The sequence below is a fragment of the Saccopteryx leptura genome, chromosome 5, assembly GCF_036850995.1.
Source record: "Saccopteryx leptura isolate mSacLep1 chromosome 5, mSacLep1_pri_phased_curated, whole genome shotgun sequence".
NCBI lineage: Eukaryota > Metazoa > Chordata > Mammalia > Chiroptera > Emballonuridae > Saccopteryx > Saccopteryx leptura.
The window spans coordinates 108,602,949-108,619,821 of record NC_089507.1 but is presented as its reverse complement, the minus strand read 5'-3'; the positions used below and the strand labels follow the sequence as shown (position 1 = coordinate 108,619,821).

Below are 16,873 nucleotides of genomic sequence, written 5' to 3'. Positions count from 1 at the left end.
GGGACAGACAGGAACAGAGAGAGATGAGAAGCATCAATCATCAGTTTTTTGCTGGGACACCTTAGTTGTTCATTGATTGTGTTCTCATATGTGCCTTGACCGTGGGCCTTCAGCAGACGGAGGAACCCCTTGCTCAAGCCAGCGACCTTGGGTCCAAGCTGGTGAGCTTTGCTCAAACCAGATGAGCCTGCGCTCAAGCTGGCGACCTCGGGGTCTCGAATCTGGGTCCTCCGCATCCCAGTCTGACGCTCTATCCACTGCGCCACCGCCTGGTCAGGCTGTTTGCAATATTTAAACATTAACTTTTAAAACTTTAAAACCCCTTTGTGGATTTTTTTTCATGTTTATTGTTGAAGGGAGCTGCATCAAAGGCCTAAACTCCAGGCTGCTCTGCCAAGTTAAGAGTGGAGAGCTTTGCCATTTTCCGTGGGCTTACTTGATGCTGTAAAATGGGCCGGGCTACCTGGCTTATGTTCAGTTTAAAGGCAAGTTCACAGACTCAGTGAGATTGGACTTGTCCTGGCTGTTAATCAGCAATGGGCCACGGTGAGTGGTGGGGCTGCGGTTTGAACCCGCCATGATGCGGAAGGAAAATGAGTTCAGGATACAAAAGCCAACTGACTGTATTCCTATATGCTAGCAATAAACAATAAGAAATTGAAAAAAGGCCATTGAAAATAGCACCAAAATGTGAAATGTTTAGGGACAAATTTAACAAAAGAGGTGCAGAAACTGCACAAGAGCTACAAAGCATTGCTGACAGAGATTCAGAAGACCTCTGAAAAGGGTCAGGAGACTCAATAATGACACCCCCAGTGGCCAGGGGACTCCAGGATAATGAATTCAAGACCTGCTAGGACCCGGCCATGGGCCCCAAGCGCACAGGAGCTGGGCCTCAAGAGCAGGTCTCCCTGATAGTAGGTGCCTGTGGGGCAGCTGTGTTAGGCTTGCTCACTGGGCTACCAGCTGCAAGCACTTTGCTTGATGAGTGTGTGAGCACGTGGCAGTGCCACGTGTGTGTAGTCTGGGTAAGGCTGTGGGCAGGTAAGCTTGCACTCCAGGTGGATTGCAGATGGTGGATTGCCTGCCCACCACCGTGAGGGACCGTTTTGCTGTTTGTTTGACAGGCGGTTTCCCCTGCCTGTGGCTTGTTGATCGTTGTGAGACTTTATTAAACGAAATGGCTCAGCCCTTTCTGGCTCTGCAGTTTTTCTACCATCTGCCCGAATCCAATATGAACCTGCCTGGTCTTGGCCACCAGCATTGCAGCACCTTTGTAATGATTATAATTATTGTATAACTTGTGCTGTTGCTGTAGTCTGTTTGTTTCTGTAATGTACCTCACTCCTCTACCAGGGACCATAGCAGAGGATACCGGTTGCGTAGATTGTGAAGCGAGCAACCCTAAAGGGGTGGAATGTTGGGAAAATGGCCATGTTAGGCTTGCTCGCTGGTGTACCGGCTGCAAGCACTTTGCTTGATGAGTGTGTGAGCACGTGGCAGCACCACGTGTGTATAGTTTAGGTAAGGCTATGGGTGCTGAGGGTGGATGGCAGATGGCGGATTACCTGCCCGCCACTGTGAGGGGCTATTTTGCTGTTTGCTCACCTGCTGCTGTGAAATGCGGTTTTCCCTGCCTGTGTGCTTGTCTGTTGTGAGAATCTATTAAATGGGAATGGCCCAATGTTTTTTGGCTTGCAGTTTCTCTGCTATCTGCCTGAATCCAATGTGGACCTGCCTGGCCTTGGCCACCGGCATTAGTGACCTATATAAAATTGCTGATATTTGACCATTTTTTACTTCCAAAACTGGCCATTTTAGATGGTTTAAGAAAAAACAACTCAAATTAACAGATACATAAAAAGTAAATAGGATTTGAGCATGTGGACATATCTGAGCTGAAAGGGGAAAGTTGTGGCTGTAATTAGTCTAGATAAGCAGCTGAGAAAAAGGAGGGAGGAGAGCCAGGAGGCTGATGACCCACAATTGAGCTTTAGTAGCTTCATGATCTAGTCAACCATGCGGTGTTTGCCCCAAGCCCTCACAGAGAGGCAGGAGGCCACGGGACCTCAGCTTATTTCCAAATAAGCCCACTGACCTCTCTACATTAGCCAACTGAGATTTTATATATATATTGGGATTTTTGCTGGAGGGGGAAGATAGACTAAGAGTGCTGAGGCATTATTATTTACAGTGGCAATACTGAGGCAAATCAAATACAAGAAGCTTGTAAAACCATCTGCCTGTGAAGGAGTGACAGTTTTGAGGAAAGCAGAGTGGCCCTCGGGGAAATCCCTGATGACACCGGATCCTGTCAGGGGAGTGAGTGCCTGCAGACCGCGTCCACCCCCAGAAGCCCGGCTGCAGGGGCACCCAGCTTTGTAGTTGCTGCTTGTGTAACTGACAACATGAGCTGCAGCACAGACCATGTCCCGCCCTGTGGCTACTTGAGTCACCGCAGCAGCAGATGTTGCCCAGGACTTGGAAAGCTGCAGGAACTGTGAGAGGAAAAAAAGCCACCACCCCATTGAGTGCCGTGTCCAGCTGGACTATCCTCAGTAGCTATTCAATCTTCCCCAAGGACACTGGCTGTCAGGTCTGAATTTAAAAGGAAAGAGATCAGAGCAGTTCTCCTGGGCAGTGAGGTGGCAAGGAAGGGCACCCCCACCTCTCAGGCTGAAACATCAGGACTCTACACACCAGGGGCTGGTGCCAGACTTCAGAAGACTGAGCTGTGGCTGGGGACCTGTGAATCTGCTCCTTTCCAACCTCGCCGACTTTTCTTGAAGGAAATATTGGACATACTGAGAACTGGTCTTGTCAAGGGCACCCTGACACTCAGGGCTGCCAAATCTGAGGGCCATGTGCTTCCTGAGCCACTCAGGGCCTCAGGAGCCATGCTGCCCCTCCTGCTGCCCTCCAGGCCTGGCTGGTGGGCCCTTCTCCAGATCTGCCCTCCGTCTGCACTCCTTGCTCAGAACTCCCTGCTAAGGTACTACTTGTCTGTTGGACACCATATTCCACTCCATGATTTCAGGGGCCTCACAAAGGTAAAACACTGAAAACAGAACTCTTAATTTCCCTTCTCTCAATGCATTTCATCCTGTCTTCCTCATTCAGTAATGCTTCACCATCTGCTCACCAAGGTGCTTGCCGGGGTCCAGCCCCAGGGGGGATCCAGGGGTCCCACAGGAAGAGACGGCGTCGGCACGAATCGAGTGAGAGAGCCGAATTCTTTTCTTTCTCTTTATTCTCTAGTTAGCATTTACTGCCAGGCATCTCCCCTAAATGCTGGTCTAGCTTTCTTTTTATGCACACACACTAAGTTACAATCACATGGTATTTTGTTTCACTATGGTTACATATTTCCAGATAACAGTTAATTCATATCTATAAGCTACAAATCAGGTGGTAAATCATTCAAAGTACAGATATACAATAACTTGAATAGCAATAACAATATCAGTACAAACTTCTAAAAGATTAGTACTAATTAATAACTCTACTTTACTGTTGTGAGTCAAGGGCGCAGAGAGAGAGATTAACAGACGAAATCATCAAGGACTAGCAAAAGACCACCGCTTGCTCAGGCAAATGGCCTTGAGTTCATGCAGTGTCCTAATTTTTCTCACAAAACTTCAAAAGGCTTGCTTATTAAGAAATTGGCATAACATCAAGAGTAACTTTTGCTTAAAGATATATAGAGTGCACCTGTAAGATAGCTTAGTAGCAACATAATATCAGAAGACATTAATTGCTATTGCTTCTATGGATCCCCCCATATTCCTCTTTATTATCTGAATGAAAAACCTTGGAAAGTATATAAATCTTATGAGAATGTCTCACTGAGAAAGCCCAGCAACTGCCTTTAGTCATAAAACAAGTCTCTTAGCAAAACATTCTTTTCTTGCCGACTGCGCTCCCATCCAAGGCCACGCAACAGGCCACTTCACTACACTTTACCTAAGATTCTAATGTCTAGTTAAACTTTATTCATTTACTATATTCATACACTAGTTAAGTTCTAACTTTTTTCTTTCTAACATGATTAATAAGAAGAAATTCTCCTACAAACTTAACCCTTTATGAGGGATATCATGGCCAGCCTCTTATATTTATGAGCCCAGTTCAAGGGGCTTACAGGCTTTTCTGTGGAACTCATACCCTCTGTCTTATTTCCAAAGAAATTACTATGAATCTACAGGGAAAGCACGGTACTATTATCCCTGTGCATAAATAATAGCACACACCCAGGAAAGGGGGGATATAAGGCCAGATTAATTCAAAAAGGTCAAAGGGGGAAGTATCGTTGTGCCTTTTCTTTGCGATGACTTTGTCACCCCGCAGCCATTGGTCTTCACTGCAGTGACTTTGTTACCCTGCAGCCATTGGTCTTCTCTGCTGTGACTTTGTCAATCAGCAGTTTTTGATCTTCTCCTGCTGTGACCTTGTCAGCCAGCAGTTGTTGATCGGCTCCCAACAGGTGCTAAAAGCAGGAACTTATGAATGAAAAAGGGGCTGTGCAATACACCTGGCAGACGGGGCAAGCTCAGTGACCAAAAGTAACCACATAGGATGGTTGGAGCGGGTATTCATGTCACAGGCCTGTGGCTTACCTTAGCAAAAGGTCAATTTTTGCCTTAGGGAGCTGTAGAGAAAACAGCTGGGCTGGCTTGCTCGCTTAGCCCCTGGCAGAAAAGCATGTGCCTGTAGCCTATACAAGGCAGTAGGTACTTTCCCTCCAGGGGGGTTGGCAGATAGATCACTTGCCCACCACTGCAAGGGACAGCTTTGTGGCTGCTGGCCTGCTGCCTCGAGAAGTGGTTTCCCCTGCCTGTTTGCTACCTGCCATCATGAGAATCCAGTAAATGGGAACGGCCGGACAGCTTCTGGCTCCATAGTTCCCCTACCATCTGCCGAACTCAGTGTGGACCTGCCTCAACAACTGGCATTACTGGAGCTCTGTCCACTGTTAATTGAATGTTATTGGGGTGATATTGGTTAATAATATTCTACAGGTTTCAGGTGCACAATTCTACATCATCTTTATGTTGTATTGTCTGTCTGCCACCCCAAATCAAGCCATCCATTGTCTTCCACATCTAAGATAACATCCCTTTGAAATGTCAGAGTAATTTTCTTTTCTGACCCCTCTCAGCACCAGGGTACAAGACCACAGAACCCCTCATTTTTATCTCGCTGACCGTATACCATCTCTAAGGGCTGTAAATGTTATTAGCTATCCTGTACCCAGCAGTCTAAAAGACATCTCTTTGTTTTGCTTTTTATCCAATAGTAGAGATTTCCCTGCTTTGCTTTCTCCCACCGTCTTTTTTATTTATTTATTCATTTTAGAGAGGAGAGGGAGAGACAGAGAGAGAGAGAGAGAGAGAGAGAGAGGGAGAGAGAGAGGAGAAGGAGCTGGAAGCATCAATTCCCATATGTGCCTTGACCAGGCAAGCCCAGGGTTTCGAACCGGCGACCTCAGCATTTCCAGGTAGATGCTTTATCCACTGCGCCACCACAGGTCAGGCCTCTCCCACCATCTTAATCTACCACCAGGGAGTGAATTTCACGCACCTTCCTTACGTCTTCTCTTGATTCCAAGTGTGAAAAGGGAACTACAAAACTGCCCTTCTCTGGAGCATTTTCTCAATCTATTTACATTTTGCTTCCTTGCAATTATGGACATTTTGGCTCAAATAAACTCATAAAAATTCTCTACAGGTTTGGACATTTCTTACGTTGACAAACTGAATTCACCTTTGACGAATTCCCTCCCCAGACATCTGTCACCAGAGGCTCCGAGTGACCCTGGCCGTCTGGCCACACATCCCTACTCCCAACTTCTTCCTCCACTCCACTTCCCACAGGGCAGCAAAAACGGCCGTCTTAAAACATAAATTGCTTCATTAAACATTTATTCAAAAAATATTTTTAAGGACTTTTAAAACATTTCCAGGCCCTGGAGAAACAGCACTAAACAAAATATATGCCCCCCTGGACCCCAAATCCACTCTGTGCCCTAATGAAGTGTGCATTCGAGGGGAAGCCAGCAAAGAGTAACAAGACACAGAGACATTCTACAGCAGTCCCCAGTTACGAACGGGATAGGTCCTGTAGGTTTGTTCTTAAGGTGAATTTGTATGTAAGTTAGAACACATTTACCTATTAAATGCAACTTAGATGTTTGTCTTAACATGGTATTTATTTTTACCTTTCTATGCATATAAATACTTAAACACTTTCAAACCTATCTTGTTCACAACCTGGCGAATGCCTATATTAGAGGGTGACAGGGACTTGGAGGAAAGCAGATCAGTATGAGTGGTAGATAGAAGTTAATCAGGGTGATCAGGGAGGCTGAACACAAGTGAGCCTCTGTTACCCCTCAGATAACCAGAGGCCAGTTCAAGGGGCACAGGGCCCACTGAGTCTGAGGACTGGTCAGGTCTCTCAGGCCCACTATGGTGCTATGTGAGAAAGGACAGGAGGGGCAAGCATAAAAGCCGTGGTTACTGCATTGATCCCGAGGAGGCAGGTCCGTGTCCTGGAGAACGTTGATGATAGCTTCGGGTAAAGAGACTTCCTGATGTGAGATGGGAGAGAAAGCAGTCCAGGGTGAGTCCCGGGTTTGGGGCCCAAGGAATGGACCGATGGGGCTGTCACCACCTGAAGGGAGCAGATTGTTGAGGCAGAATCAGAAATGCAGCCAGGTTGCCTTTTAGATGTCCACAGTGACAGTGAGCTGACAATCTAAGGCAGGGGTCGGGAACCTATGGCTCGCGAGCCAGATGTGGCTTTTTTGATGGCTGCATCTGGCTCGCAGACAAATCTTTAATAAAAAAAAATGTTAAAAACATAAAACATTCTCATGTATTATAATCCATTCATTTCCTACTGCTCATGTTCATGGTTGCGGGTGGCTGGAGCCAATCACAGCTGTCCTCCAGGACAACACCAAATTTTTATTGGATAATGCTTAACGTACACGGGTCATTGTATGGCTCTCATAGAATTACATTTTAAAATATGTGGCATTCATGGCTCTCTCAGCCAAAAAGGTTCCCAACCCCTGATCTAAGGAAAAGTTCTGGGCCAGATGAAACTCTGGTGGCCTTATGCCTGCAGGTGCCAGTGGTTTGGACAATGGAGGTCTTGTCACCAGACTGCTGACTCAACACAGGAATGGATTCATGAGACGCCTACAGTGGGCTCTCCAGACACTGGGGAGACAGGGAATTTGGGCCAAAAGCAAATACCTATGAAGAAGATGGGAATAAGATAGAGGTGACTCAGGATGGGCTCAGGGACAGGCTCTGTGAAGGGCCAACATGTGAACTAGAACTTGTGACAGGAAGAGTCATCAAGCAAAACGAGGGAGACAGGTTCCAAGCTGAAGAAACACTAAGGGAGCAGCTGGGTGTGAAGACGGGCAGACGGAGGCAGAGTGCATGGAGAAAGGGGCAGCCAGCGGTAGTAATGAAACTGGGCAGCTGTGTTTGGAATTCATTCTGCATTGTGGGAAAAATTGCAGAATTTAAGCCAGGAAACGGCATGATTCCTCCAGCTGGTGTGAAGGGGGTTGGGCGCGTCGGAAAACTGAAAGAGGCTTGGAAAAGGTGACCATGGCTAAGTATGGTGATGGGAGACTCAGGGCGTCTTATGAAGGTAGAGGTGGCAGGAGCACTGATAAAAAAGGGGAGGAAGAAATGGGGAATTAGGGATGGTTCAGCTGTTGGAGTAAAATAACTGGGTGGGTAGTGGTGCCAGCTGAGATGGCGTCTTATGTAGGAAACAAAGGATCTACCTTGTGTGGTAGCCTGAGATATTGACTAAATTCAGTGGCCACGTCATGTGGGCAGTCAGATACACAAGCCTGGAGCACAAGGGGCTGCCTGGGCTGAATCCCCAGCATCCACAGTGGCCAGGCTGCTGGTTGCCTCCCCTTTCCTAACAGAGTCCCAATCTGTCTGGGGCCCTGCTCTTCCTGGCCCTACTCCGACCTAAATGGTCTGAAAGTGGTCACTGGTCTGGCCAGTGAGATGTGAAATCTGCTGGTTTAACACAATTCCTAAATGCCACCAGAAACTCCAAACTCCCTTTCCTCCCCTGGATATTTACACAGACCCTGCAGCACCCTGCTCCCTGAGGTAGCAGGACAGAGTGACAGAAAGGGCAGAGGTCCCTGGGGACATCCTAAACTTCCTCTTCAGTGACAGAATTTATTGTTGCTGATTCCCAGATGGCCCTGGATTGCAGGTGCAGTGGATTCAAACACATTTCAATGAAGTGTAGACTTACGGACTTGCAGGAGACTGCCCTGTAAGAAGGTGTAGACCAGGGGTTCCCAAACTACGGCCCGCGGGCCGCATGCAGCCCCCTGAGGCCATTTATCCGGCCCCCACCGCACTTCCGGAAGGGGCAACTCTTTCATTGGTGGTCAGAGAGAGGAGCATAGTTCCCATTGAAATACTGGTCAGTTTGTTGATTTAAATTTACTTGTTCTTTATTTTAAATATTGTATTTGTTCCCATTTTGTTTTTTAAAAAATCAGAAGAAAAATTGAACAGTGCCTAAATCTTTATTTTTCATAACCTACATTTTTTTTTCAAATTAGACAGTTTTACACTTAGTGACACAAAAGGAAACTTAAATTACCAATAGTTACACGTAAGGTTGATTCCAGTCTTAATTAAAAGAAGAGAACAAAAACAAAAACCCTCAAGAAAGCTTTCACATTACACCTGTTGTGTGAACTGGCAGCTGTTGGCTCTCCTGTCTTCGATTGTCTGCTGCTTTCTATGTAACCTCTACCGACAGCTCACACCCTCCTCACCTGCTGACCTCATGAGAAATGTTACCTGCAGTGCTCCTGACTACAGCTAGTGACAGCTGGTGGTAAGACTACAGGAGGGCCTGATTACAAACATCATGACACTAACTCTTTAAGAAGCAACTACAATACTGGAAATTCATGTCTGGAGAAACGGGGCCAGATTCTTTTATTTCCAAAGGATCATCACACAATTGTACAAGTTAAAATGTCATTTGTGATTGCTCTATTTCTGATTCTACACCTCAAAATACTGCAGGGGAAAAAGTTATATTTTTAAAAATGTACAAAAGCCCTATACTACTAGCTGTGTGTGACAGCTGCCAACTGCATCACAGCTTCCTGTTGTGCCAAGTCTCATTCTTTTCGGAGTGGAAAATCCTCAATAGTAGCAGAAAGGTTGTTTTTTGGACATTATACAGCTATCTGGCTATCACCTTTGCTTAATTAAAGAGGATGCTATAAAACCCCATCAAAGCAATGTCTCAACTCTGGATGCCAGACTGGCTGTGGGAGCAGCCTCCGCAGCGCACACCTTGCCACGCCCAGCGACTGGCCTGCCTCGGTCACAGGAACCACTTCCACCCTGCACGCAGCTGCCCAGCGCTGCACTCTCACCAGCTCCAGCAGGATCCAGCAGGCTCCGCCTCAGAGAAACGCATATTCCTTAGATGATTTGGGGGTGACTGTGGCTCCCTCCTCCAGCAAAGGCCACAAACTTAAGGAATTCTTAGGCTTGGAACTTGCCTTTCCAACTCTCTATATGGGACTCATTCGTTTGGGAGTAAGAAGTCACTTATTTCTGATATTTTCATCAGCTATCTGACAACCGCAAAGAAATACTCCCCATGTTCCTTTTACGGGCATCTGCAAAATATTAGCACTGGGGTGCACCTGCAGGTGTATAAATGATGCTGGCTGCTCTGAGGGGTGCCTTCCTCCGGCAGGTAAATCATGCTGGGCTCTGTGTGATTTTCAGTAGATTATTTTTCACTTTCCTTGAAGATACTGCCAGTTTCTGCTTTCTACATTACACTTCAAAATCCCTCACACCAGCTCTGATCAGCAGATATTTACACACTTCTAGGAAGAGCATGGACACATCCAGAGGCTTTCACGAGACTGTCCACTCTCCCCTTGCAGTAGCAGAGAGGCAGGATCAGCTCAACACACCAGTTAAAGAGGGAAAAAAAAAACCTCAACAAATTAAAATACTCAAACCACAACATTTAGTTTATCTACATCCAGCTCAATAGCAACATTTATAATATATCAATAATTTTTATCAGATTTTTCTCTTTAGGGTACCTTTTTAATATGTTCTGATTATTTACAACTGTACAAGCAAAGCACACACTCCCAAGTGCACATATTTAATACAGTATCGACTATTTGCATTTACAGGATTTTTCAACAATCTGAAAAAAGATCAACTGTGTAAGATCTTCAAGGTATATTACAAACGCGACGGCTAGTCTCGTGCTCCGGCACATTTACTCAGGAAAACCAGCGCCAGTAGACCCCCATAACTGAGTAACTGCAGTACACTCACGCCACCCAGGGGCAGTCTCCAGGAACTCTATGCTGTCTTATACAAAAGTTAAGGCAAAGTCATTTTCAAGTTTAAATAAAATTCAAGTCTTTAAATATTAGATGAAAATAACTTAAAAAAAGCCCCTCAGTCTTGTTAAATAACATTTTGTAGAATAAAGTCATATGGTTACATTTAGCAGGAAATACTTATTTCAATCTCTGCTGTGTAGAATAATTAAAGAAAAAAAATTTAGGCATTTTAAAAGAAAATAATTTATATTTAACTTTATTATTAACTGCTAGTTTTAGTGCATGCGGGTTCAGAGTGCAGCACTTCCAGAAGGGAATCAGTGAGACCCTCATCTTGGAGGTAAAAAGAGTGGGAATTCTTATTCTCAACCACCACAGGGCACCACAAACACATTCTCCCACGATTAAGTAACATTCAGTCCATGTGCCAAAGCGGAGGTACAGGAAGACGCCCACGGAAGCCAGCCAACATGAGGGAGACTTGGAGCCTATCGGCCTGCCAGCTCATGGGAGCAAAACTCCAGGGTACAATGTCTTGGTAACATCAGTGGGCAACAAAGTTTATGTTTTCATTTAAGTTCTATTCACAATGTGCTTTGAATTTATCTTACATAACAGCCACTGAGACTGGAGTGAGGAGCTGGTTACTCGCTTGCAGTGCATCAAAATTCAAGGTTTTAGGCTCTTGGGGCTTTCTGCAGGTTCCTTTTCCCAAGCAGATCAAAAACGGACTGTACTTTTTACAAAAAGCCAGGATCACTTGTAAGGATTCTGAATGAGTCCACGGCCCAGGCCAGTGTGTGGTACCATCTGACCCATCGCTCCTCCAGGCTGTACCTACACCATCACCTGTGCCCTCAACCCACTCTCCACAGCTCTAACTGCCGTTCTGACATCCTTAGAGATATGCACTTGCTAACCAGTTATTTTAAAAAATGAAGTAGCACATTTCCACTTAATTTAGAAAAACTCACTATTTATAGCTTGCATTCATAGCCACATGGAGGCTTAATAAAAAAATATCAATTTGTTAGAATAAATGCATTTTCTATCCTGAAAATATCAGACTTATGCATCACCTCCAGTTAAGCACCAACCTAAAATAAGGTTTATATTAATTAAATCCTGAAAAATAGATTTTTTTTCCAAGAGGGGGAAAATCCGACTCATAGAAGAAAAGTAACTTGCAGGCATTTCACAGCTTCATCAACCAGTGCTCCTAACCAGTGCTCATTCTCGGTACCGAGTGGGACAGTGCTTAGTTGTGGCGACCTCAGCTCCTCACAGCCCTCCCTGACCTCGGCGCTCACTGAGGGGACCTGGGAGGGGTGCTCTGTTCTCTGTGTGGACACTTCCCTGCAGCCGGTGGTGAGGGCCGACGGCCCGGTGGCCTCCTCTGGTCCCTGGGTGGTCCTGGGTTGGATTTGAGGGCAGGGGGCTCTCTCTCCACAAACTTCTTTTCTTCCTTCCCACAACCAACAGTGTTTGGCTTTTGTTCTTTTGGGGGCGGCAACGGGGAGGACGAAGGCTCTCTACTCGTCCTCTGGCAGATCTCGGCATAGCTGGGTTTTTGTAGTTCCTGGGGAAAAACACAGCTCTGGGGTTACATGCACAACACGACATCTCCAGGGGCAACCAGAGCAAATATTGTTCTCTTAGGTAAAAAACGTTTACAGCTATCATCAAATTTCCAAATTCAAAAGTATTTTTACTTTAAAGACTCCATAAATTTCAACAATGTAGTTCACCCTGCAGCACAACTTTTTCTCCAAAAAACTATAAATATCTTGTAAAAATGGGTGAAACTAGGAAAGGCACTGGATATGCAAAGTTCTGACTGAACTCCTTCCAGCTTGGAGCATTCCCGAACCCCATGAGGCCCAAGAGGCGCCTAAACATCCCAAGTGCCCAAGAAGACAGGAGCAGCAGCAGCTTCCTTTGCCCTCGCGGCCTCTAGACATACTGCTGTGTTGCACAGTGCAGCCCAGCTTACAACTGACTCCAAAATCATCTTCAAAAATTTTTACACTCATTTCTAACCACAGAGGGCTGGGCTGGTGGTATGGGTTGGTTCAATAAAGGAAGACAGTTAAAAACTTAAAAAAAACATTAGCAAGGTTTTTAGGTAAATGGAAGCACTAAGGCTAAGTGACAAGAGGACAGTTAAAACTACTTGACCTTTATAAATCATGTTACCTTAAAAATAATTTTAACCTAAGAAACAGTTTTCTTCTTTAAAGAGTCAACCTAGTAAACAGTAAAGGTTTAACTTCTCAATCTAGACAAAAGCTCACCCAAGATCAAATTGAGGACAACACCAATCAGAATAGGCAGGATTCGCCTCGAGGGAAGAGAACAAGGGGTGGGCAGGGCACGGTGCCCCCCCCCCCCCATATTTTCTCAGTGCCTGTGATAAACAGCCGGGCTAAGATGAGCATGTATCCTGCAGGAGCTGGAGTCTTGTGACTACTCAAAAGGACAACCTCGCTCAGCTGACACTGAAGTAGAGCCCATGGCAGTGGTGACAAGAAATAAGCAGTGAGCTGAAATCCTGAGCACGTATCCAAGGTGTCCTCATAGAAAGCACACTGCACACAGCAGTGAAAGCCCATCAAACCAGACTGCTGACAATGAGCCCTTCTGAGGAGGAAGAGCTGCCTTCTTCCGGTTCTGTGCCCCTGGCACCTACCGTGGTGGTGCCGTTCACCTGCACGGATTTACTGGCAGTTGTGGAAGTCAGTCTTTCTGCACTTGAGGCTTCCCTTGGCTTCTCCATATTGGGGTCCCTGTGAAAAGACCACTCGATACATGAGTCCCACAAGACGGCAATACCAATGGGGAGGGAGGAGGCAGCAGGATGGTACTTACTCAGCGCATTCGTGGGCCATGGACAGGGTGCAGGGGGCCGGCCCTGGTGGCTCTCTGGGGGTCACTGTGGGAAGAGTGCTTGTGCCTGCATCTGCACTGAGGCTCTGAAAACCATTGGAGTCAGAGTTTACAGTTGGGCAGAGAAGCATGGGTCACATCTCTCATAAGAATCTATAACAGTTGTTTTCAACTTCCGGTCCACCAGAAACTTCATGCCAGTCATAGACTCTATAATCTTCATACAACATCAGGGTGGTTAACTATTTCATGGACTGGCATGAAATTTCTGGCGAACCTGCACTGGTCCGTGGATCGGTGGTTGAAAATCACTGCTCTACAACACACCAACAGGGGTTAACCAACTCAAATGGCTGCCTGACCTCATCCTGGGGCACCAACTGGGTGCTGTCATGCTGAGTAGGGAAAAAGAGCTCAAGTCTGTCCTCCCAGCAACTCATTCATAGTCTTGGGCCCTCTTCTGCACTTCCACCATACTATCTGCAAACTTGTTTCCCAAATGAACAAATATCAATAACACTATTCATCTGCGACACCCCCATGCTTAGCACAGCCTGGTACATAACAAATACGGACATCTTTGTGGAATTTCTAGCACGATTCAATGAAACCAACTAAAAACAAAAGCACCAACACCCCCATACCAATGTAATTTGCAGTGTCCTGAGGTGAATGGCAGATGCTGACAGATGTCCCCACCTGAATTCATAAACAACCCCAGGAGTGATGTATCAACTCCCCCAATTTAAAAGGGGAAGAAACTGAATTCGGAACTTTTAAGTTACTCATCCACGATCAGGAGGCAAAGACCTGACACCAGATGTTCTTCCTCCAGCCGCTGACACCCCCACCCCATGCAGAATGACAGCTCATAGACACAGTCTTCTTCATGATGTGCAAGTAACATGAAAGGCAGGAGAGCAAATAAATAATTGGAGGTGAGATTAAGTATAGAAAGACAACATTTTCTTAAAATTTTACTTTTCAAAGAAGATAAAAGGTTCAGAATTAAACTGAACGAAGAAGTGCTGAGAGAGGTAAATGGAACAGCACCATCTATATACCCCTGCCCCAGCATGGGTGACCAGAAGACATGCGTCCTCCCCAAGAACCATCATCTTTTATGACTTCCTGCTCAAGGCTGGTGAAAATGTGGGAAGGGAAAATGCCTCCTTTTTGTAAAAGCTCAGTCACTCAGGATCTGTTCGACCCTGACACACTGGAATGTGAGGAGACAGGATGTGACCAGCAGCTCGTATCTCTGAGGCCTTCCCCAGAGCCCTGCACAGCTGCGAGGTCTCCTCCTGCCAGCTCCGAAACTCGAGTGTCACGGAGACAGGAAAAGCTATTGCAGGTGCTCTCCCAAGAAGCAGGGAGGCAGACTCTCACCTGGCCAAGGAATCAGACTCTGACTTTTTAAAAGCAGCAATTCTTTCTTCCAAAGAAATTTTATACAGAAGTTCAAAATGTAAGAAATAGCCTGGCCTGTGGTGGCACAGTGGATAAAGTGTTCACCTAGAATGCTCAGGTTGCCAGTTTGAAACCCTGGGCTTGTCCACGGCCATACCACCCTGAATGTGCCTGATCTTGTCTGATCTCACAAACTCTGGGCTTGCCCAGTCAAGGCACATATGACAAGCAATCAATGAACAACTAAAGTGAAGCAACTATGTGTTGACATTTCTCACTCCTCTTACCACCTCTTCTTTCTCTGTAAAATCAATAAATATATTTTTTTAAATGTAAGAAATAGTAGTTGATATTTTTGAAATGGGTGGGGGCCAGCTTGCTCTACCCACTACTGGGGGAGGGGGTAGTAAAGTCAGTCTGAAAACTAGAATTTATGATCTTTAAAATGTACTTTGTTCTATGAGGCACTTAGACCTCAGAAATTACTGTTTAAAAGTTTAGAATAATGCACAAGATGGGCCAAGTTTAATACATGATTGTATTATAATCTCAAAAGCTAAAACAGAAGCAGTGACCCCAGCATGAAAAGGACTAAAAACTGCCTATAAATGCCATGTAAGCCCTGGCTTGGTGACTGAGGGGCTTCATCGTGACCCTGAGAGTAGACAGTCTGGATGCAGCCTTCCCCAATCCAGAAGCCAGGGGGTTCTGATTCCTGACATCTAGGGGTGATAGAGAGTGGGTTTTCATTGGAAAAACACATACGGGATTACTCCTGGCAGCAGCACCATTCTCTCTGTGCCTCGCTGACTATAGCAGACCTCAGAAGGAGCACTAGAAGTTAATTCCCCATGACTTCAGTAGCTCAAGCTGATTCCTGGGATCGTAATCAAACGGAAGAGTGATAGCAACTAGTCTGGAACCTACCAAGCTCACCAAAAGCCAGCAGTGTTAAAGTTATTCTGGACTTCTTGTTATTCATATAGTTTTGCTAAGAAATACATTACTTCTGGTATAATTCTGGTATAATTTCTGTTTTATTCTTCTGACTCATAAAATAAAGGTAGGCTCTGAATAGCAACAACAAAAATGTAATCTGAGTTTCTGGGTGAGAGAAAGTATCTATACCGTACACCACGGCACAGGTTACTTCCTTTGACCTTGGCAGACTGAGAACTAAGAGGTTCTAGTCCTGGGTTCAACTCTGACCCTATCACTCAAAATCTGTGTGGCCTGTCCAAATCATTTACCCTCTCTGAACCTCCTCTGCCTGTGAGAAAAAGCTGTGTGTGCAGAGTTCAGCCCAGTGGCTGGCAGGAAATCAGTTCTCAGTAAACGTTAGCAACCATTAGGCTCATGATATATATCTTACCCTTTCTTTTGATCCTAGTAGCAAGCTAGATAGCCTGTTTTCAAACAAGTCCTCAGTCTTCAAGTGGCCTGCCGCCCCAGGCAGCGGGGGAAAGTTAGTCCCAATTCAAAGCTCGGGGATGGAGGTTTTGGTGGCGTTGGAGATTGGGTCTGACTCCTCTGAAAGAGAACAATACCAAAGTCACACAAGCATACATAATACAGTTCTAAGAAACACAGCAGAAGAGTAAATCAATCATCCATTCTCTAATCCTCTAATTTCCACACCTGTCTGAAAAACACGAATAGATAATCTGACCACAACAGCACCTCATCACTTAATCAGGTGTCGGGAACCTATGGCTCTTGAGCCAGATGTGGCTCTTTTGATGGCTGCATCTGGCTCACAGGCAAATCTTTGATAAAAAAAATATTAAAAATATAAAACATTCTCATGTATTACAATCCATTCATTTCCTACTGCTCATGTTCATGGTTGCGGGTGGCTGGAGCCAATCACAGCTGTTCTCTGGGACAACACCAAATTTTTATTGGATAATGCGTAACGTACACAGGTTGTTGCATGGCTCTCACGGAATTACATTTTAAAATATGTGGCATTCATGGCTCTCTCAGCCAAAATGGTTCCTGACCCCTGCTCTAGCTGAAGAGTCTTGAGCACCTGATGTCTTATTTGGAGGTAAAGAAAATGTGAGGAAGAGGGAAGGTACCATCTATCAGTATCAACCAGGACTTCCCGACTGGCTTTTCCTTGTACACCATGACACTGCTGCGTGTCAGCTCGACTCTTCTCTCCTGATGTTTTGT

The 16,873-nt window shown here is 45.6% G+C and overlaps 2 protein-coding genes across 2 annotated transcripts in view; both read right to left on the bottom strand.

The window, feature by feature from the left end:
• ARL5B (ADP ribosylation factor like GTPase 5B) overlaps nucleotides 1–16,873 on the bottom strand; it is a 403,396-nt gene that overhangs the window by 158,541 nt on the left and 227,982 nt on the right. The window lies entirely within an intron of this gene.
• LOC136406534 (la-related protein 4B-like) overlaps nucleotides 11,634–16,873 on the bottom strand; it is a 46,976-nt gene continuing 41,736 nt past the window's right edge. Inside the window, 5 exon segments of the mRNA XM_066386554.1 lie at nucleotides 11,634–11,978; nucleotides 13,089–13,185; nucleotides 13,232–13,371; nucleotides 16,068–16,165; nucleotides 16,168–16,225. Coding sequence (XP_066242651.1) covers nucleotides 11,706–11,978; nucleotides 13,089–13,185; nucleotides 13,232–13,371; nucleotides 16,068–16,165; nucleotides 16,168–16,225 — 666 coding nt within the window. The 3' untranslated portion in view covers nucleotides 11,634–11,705.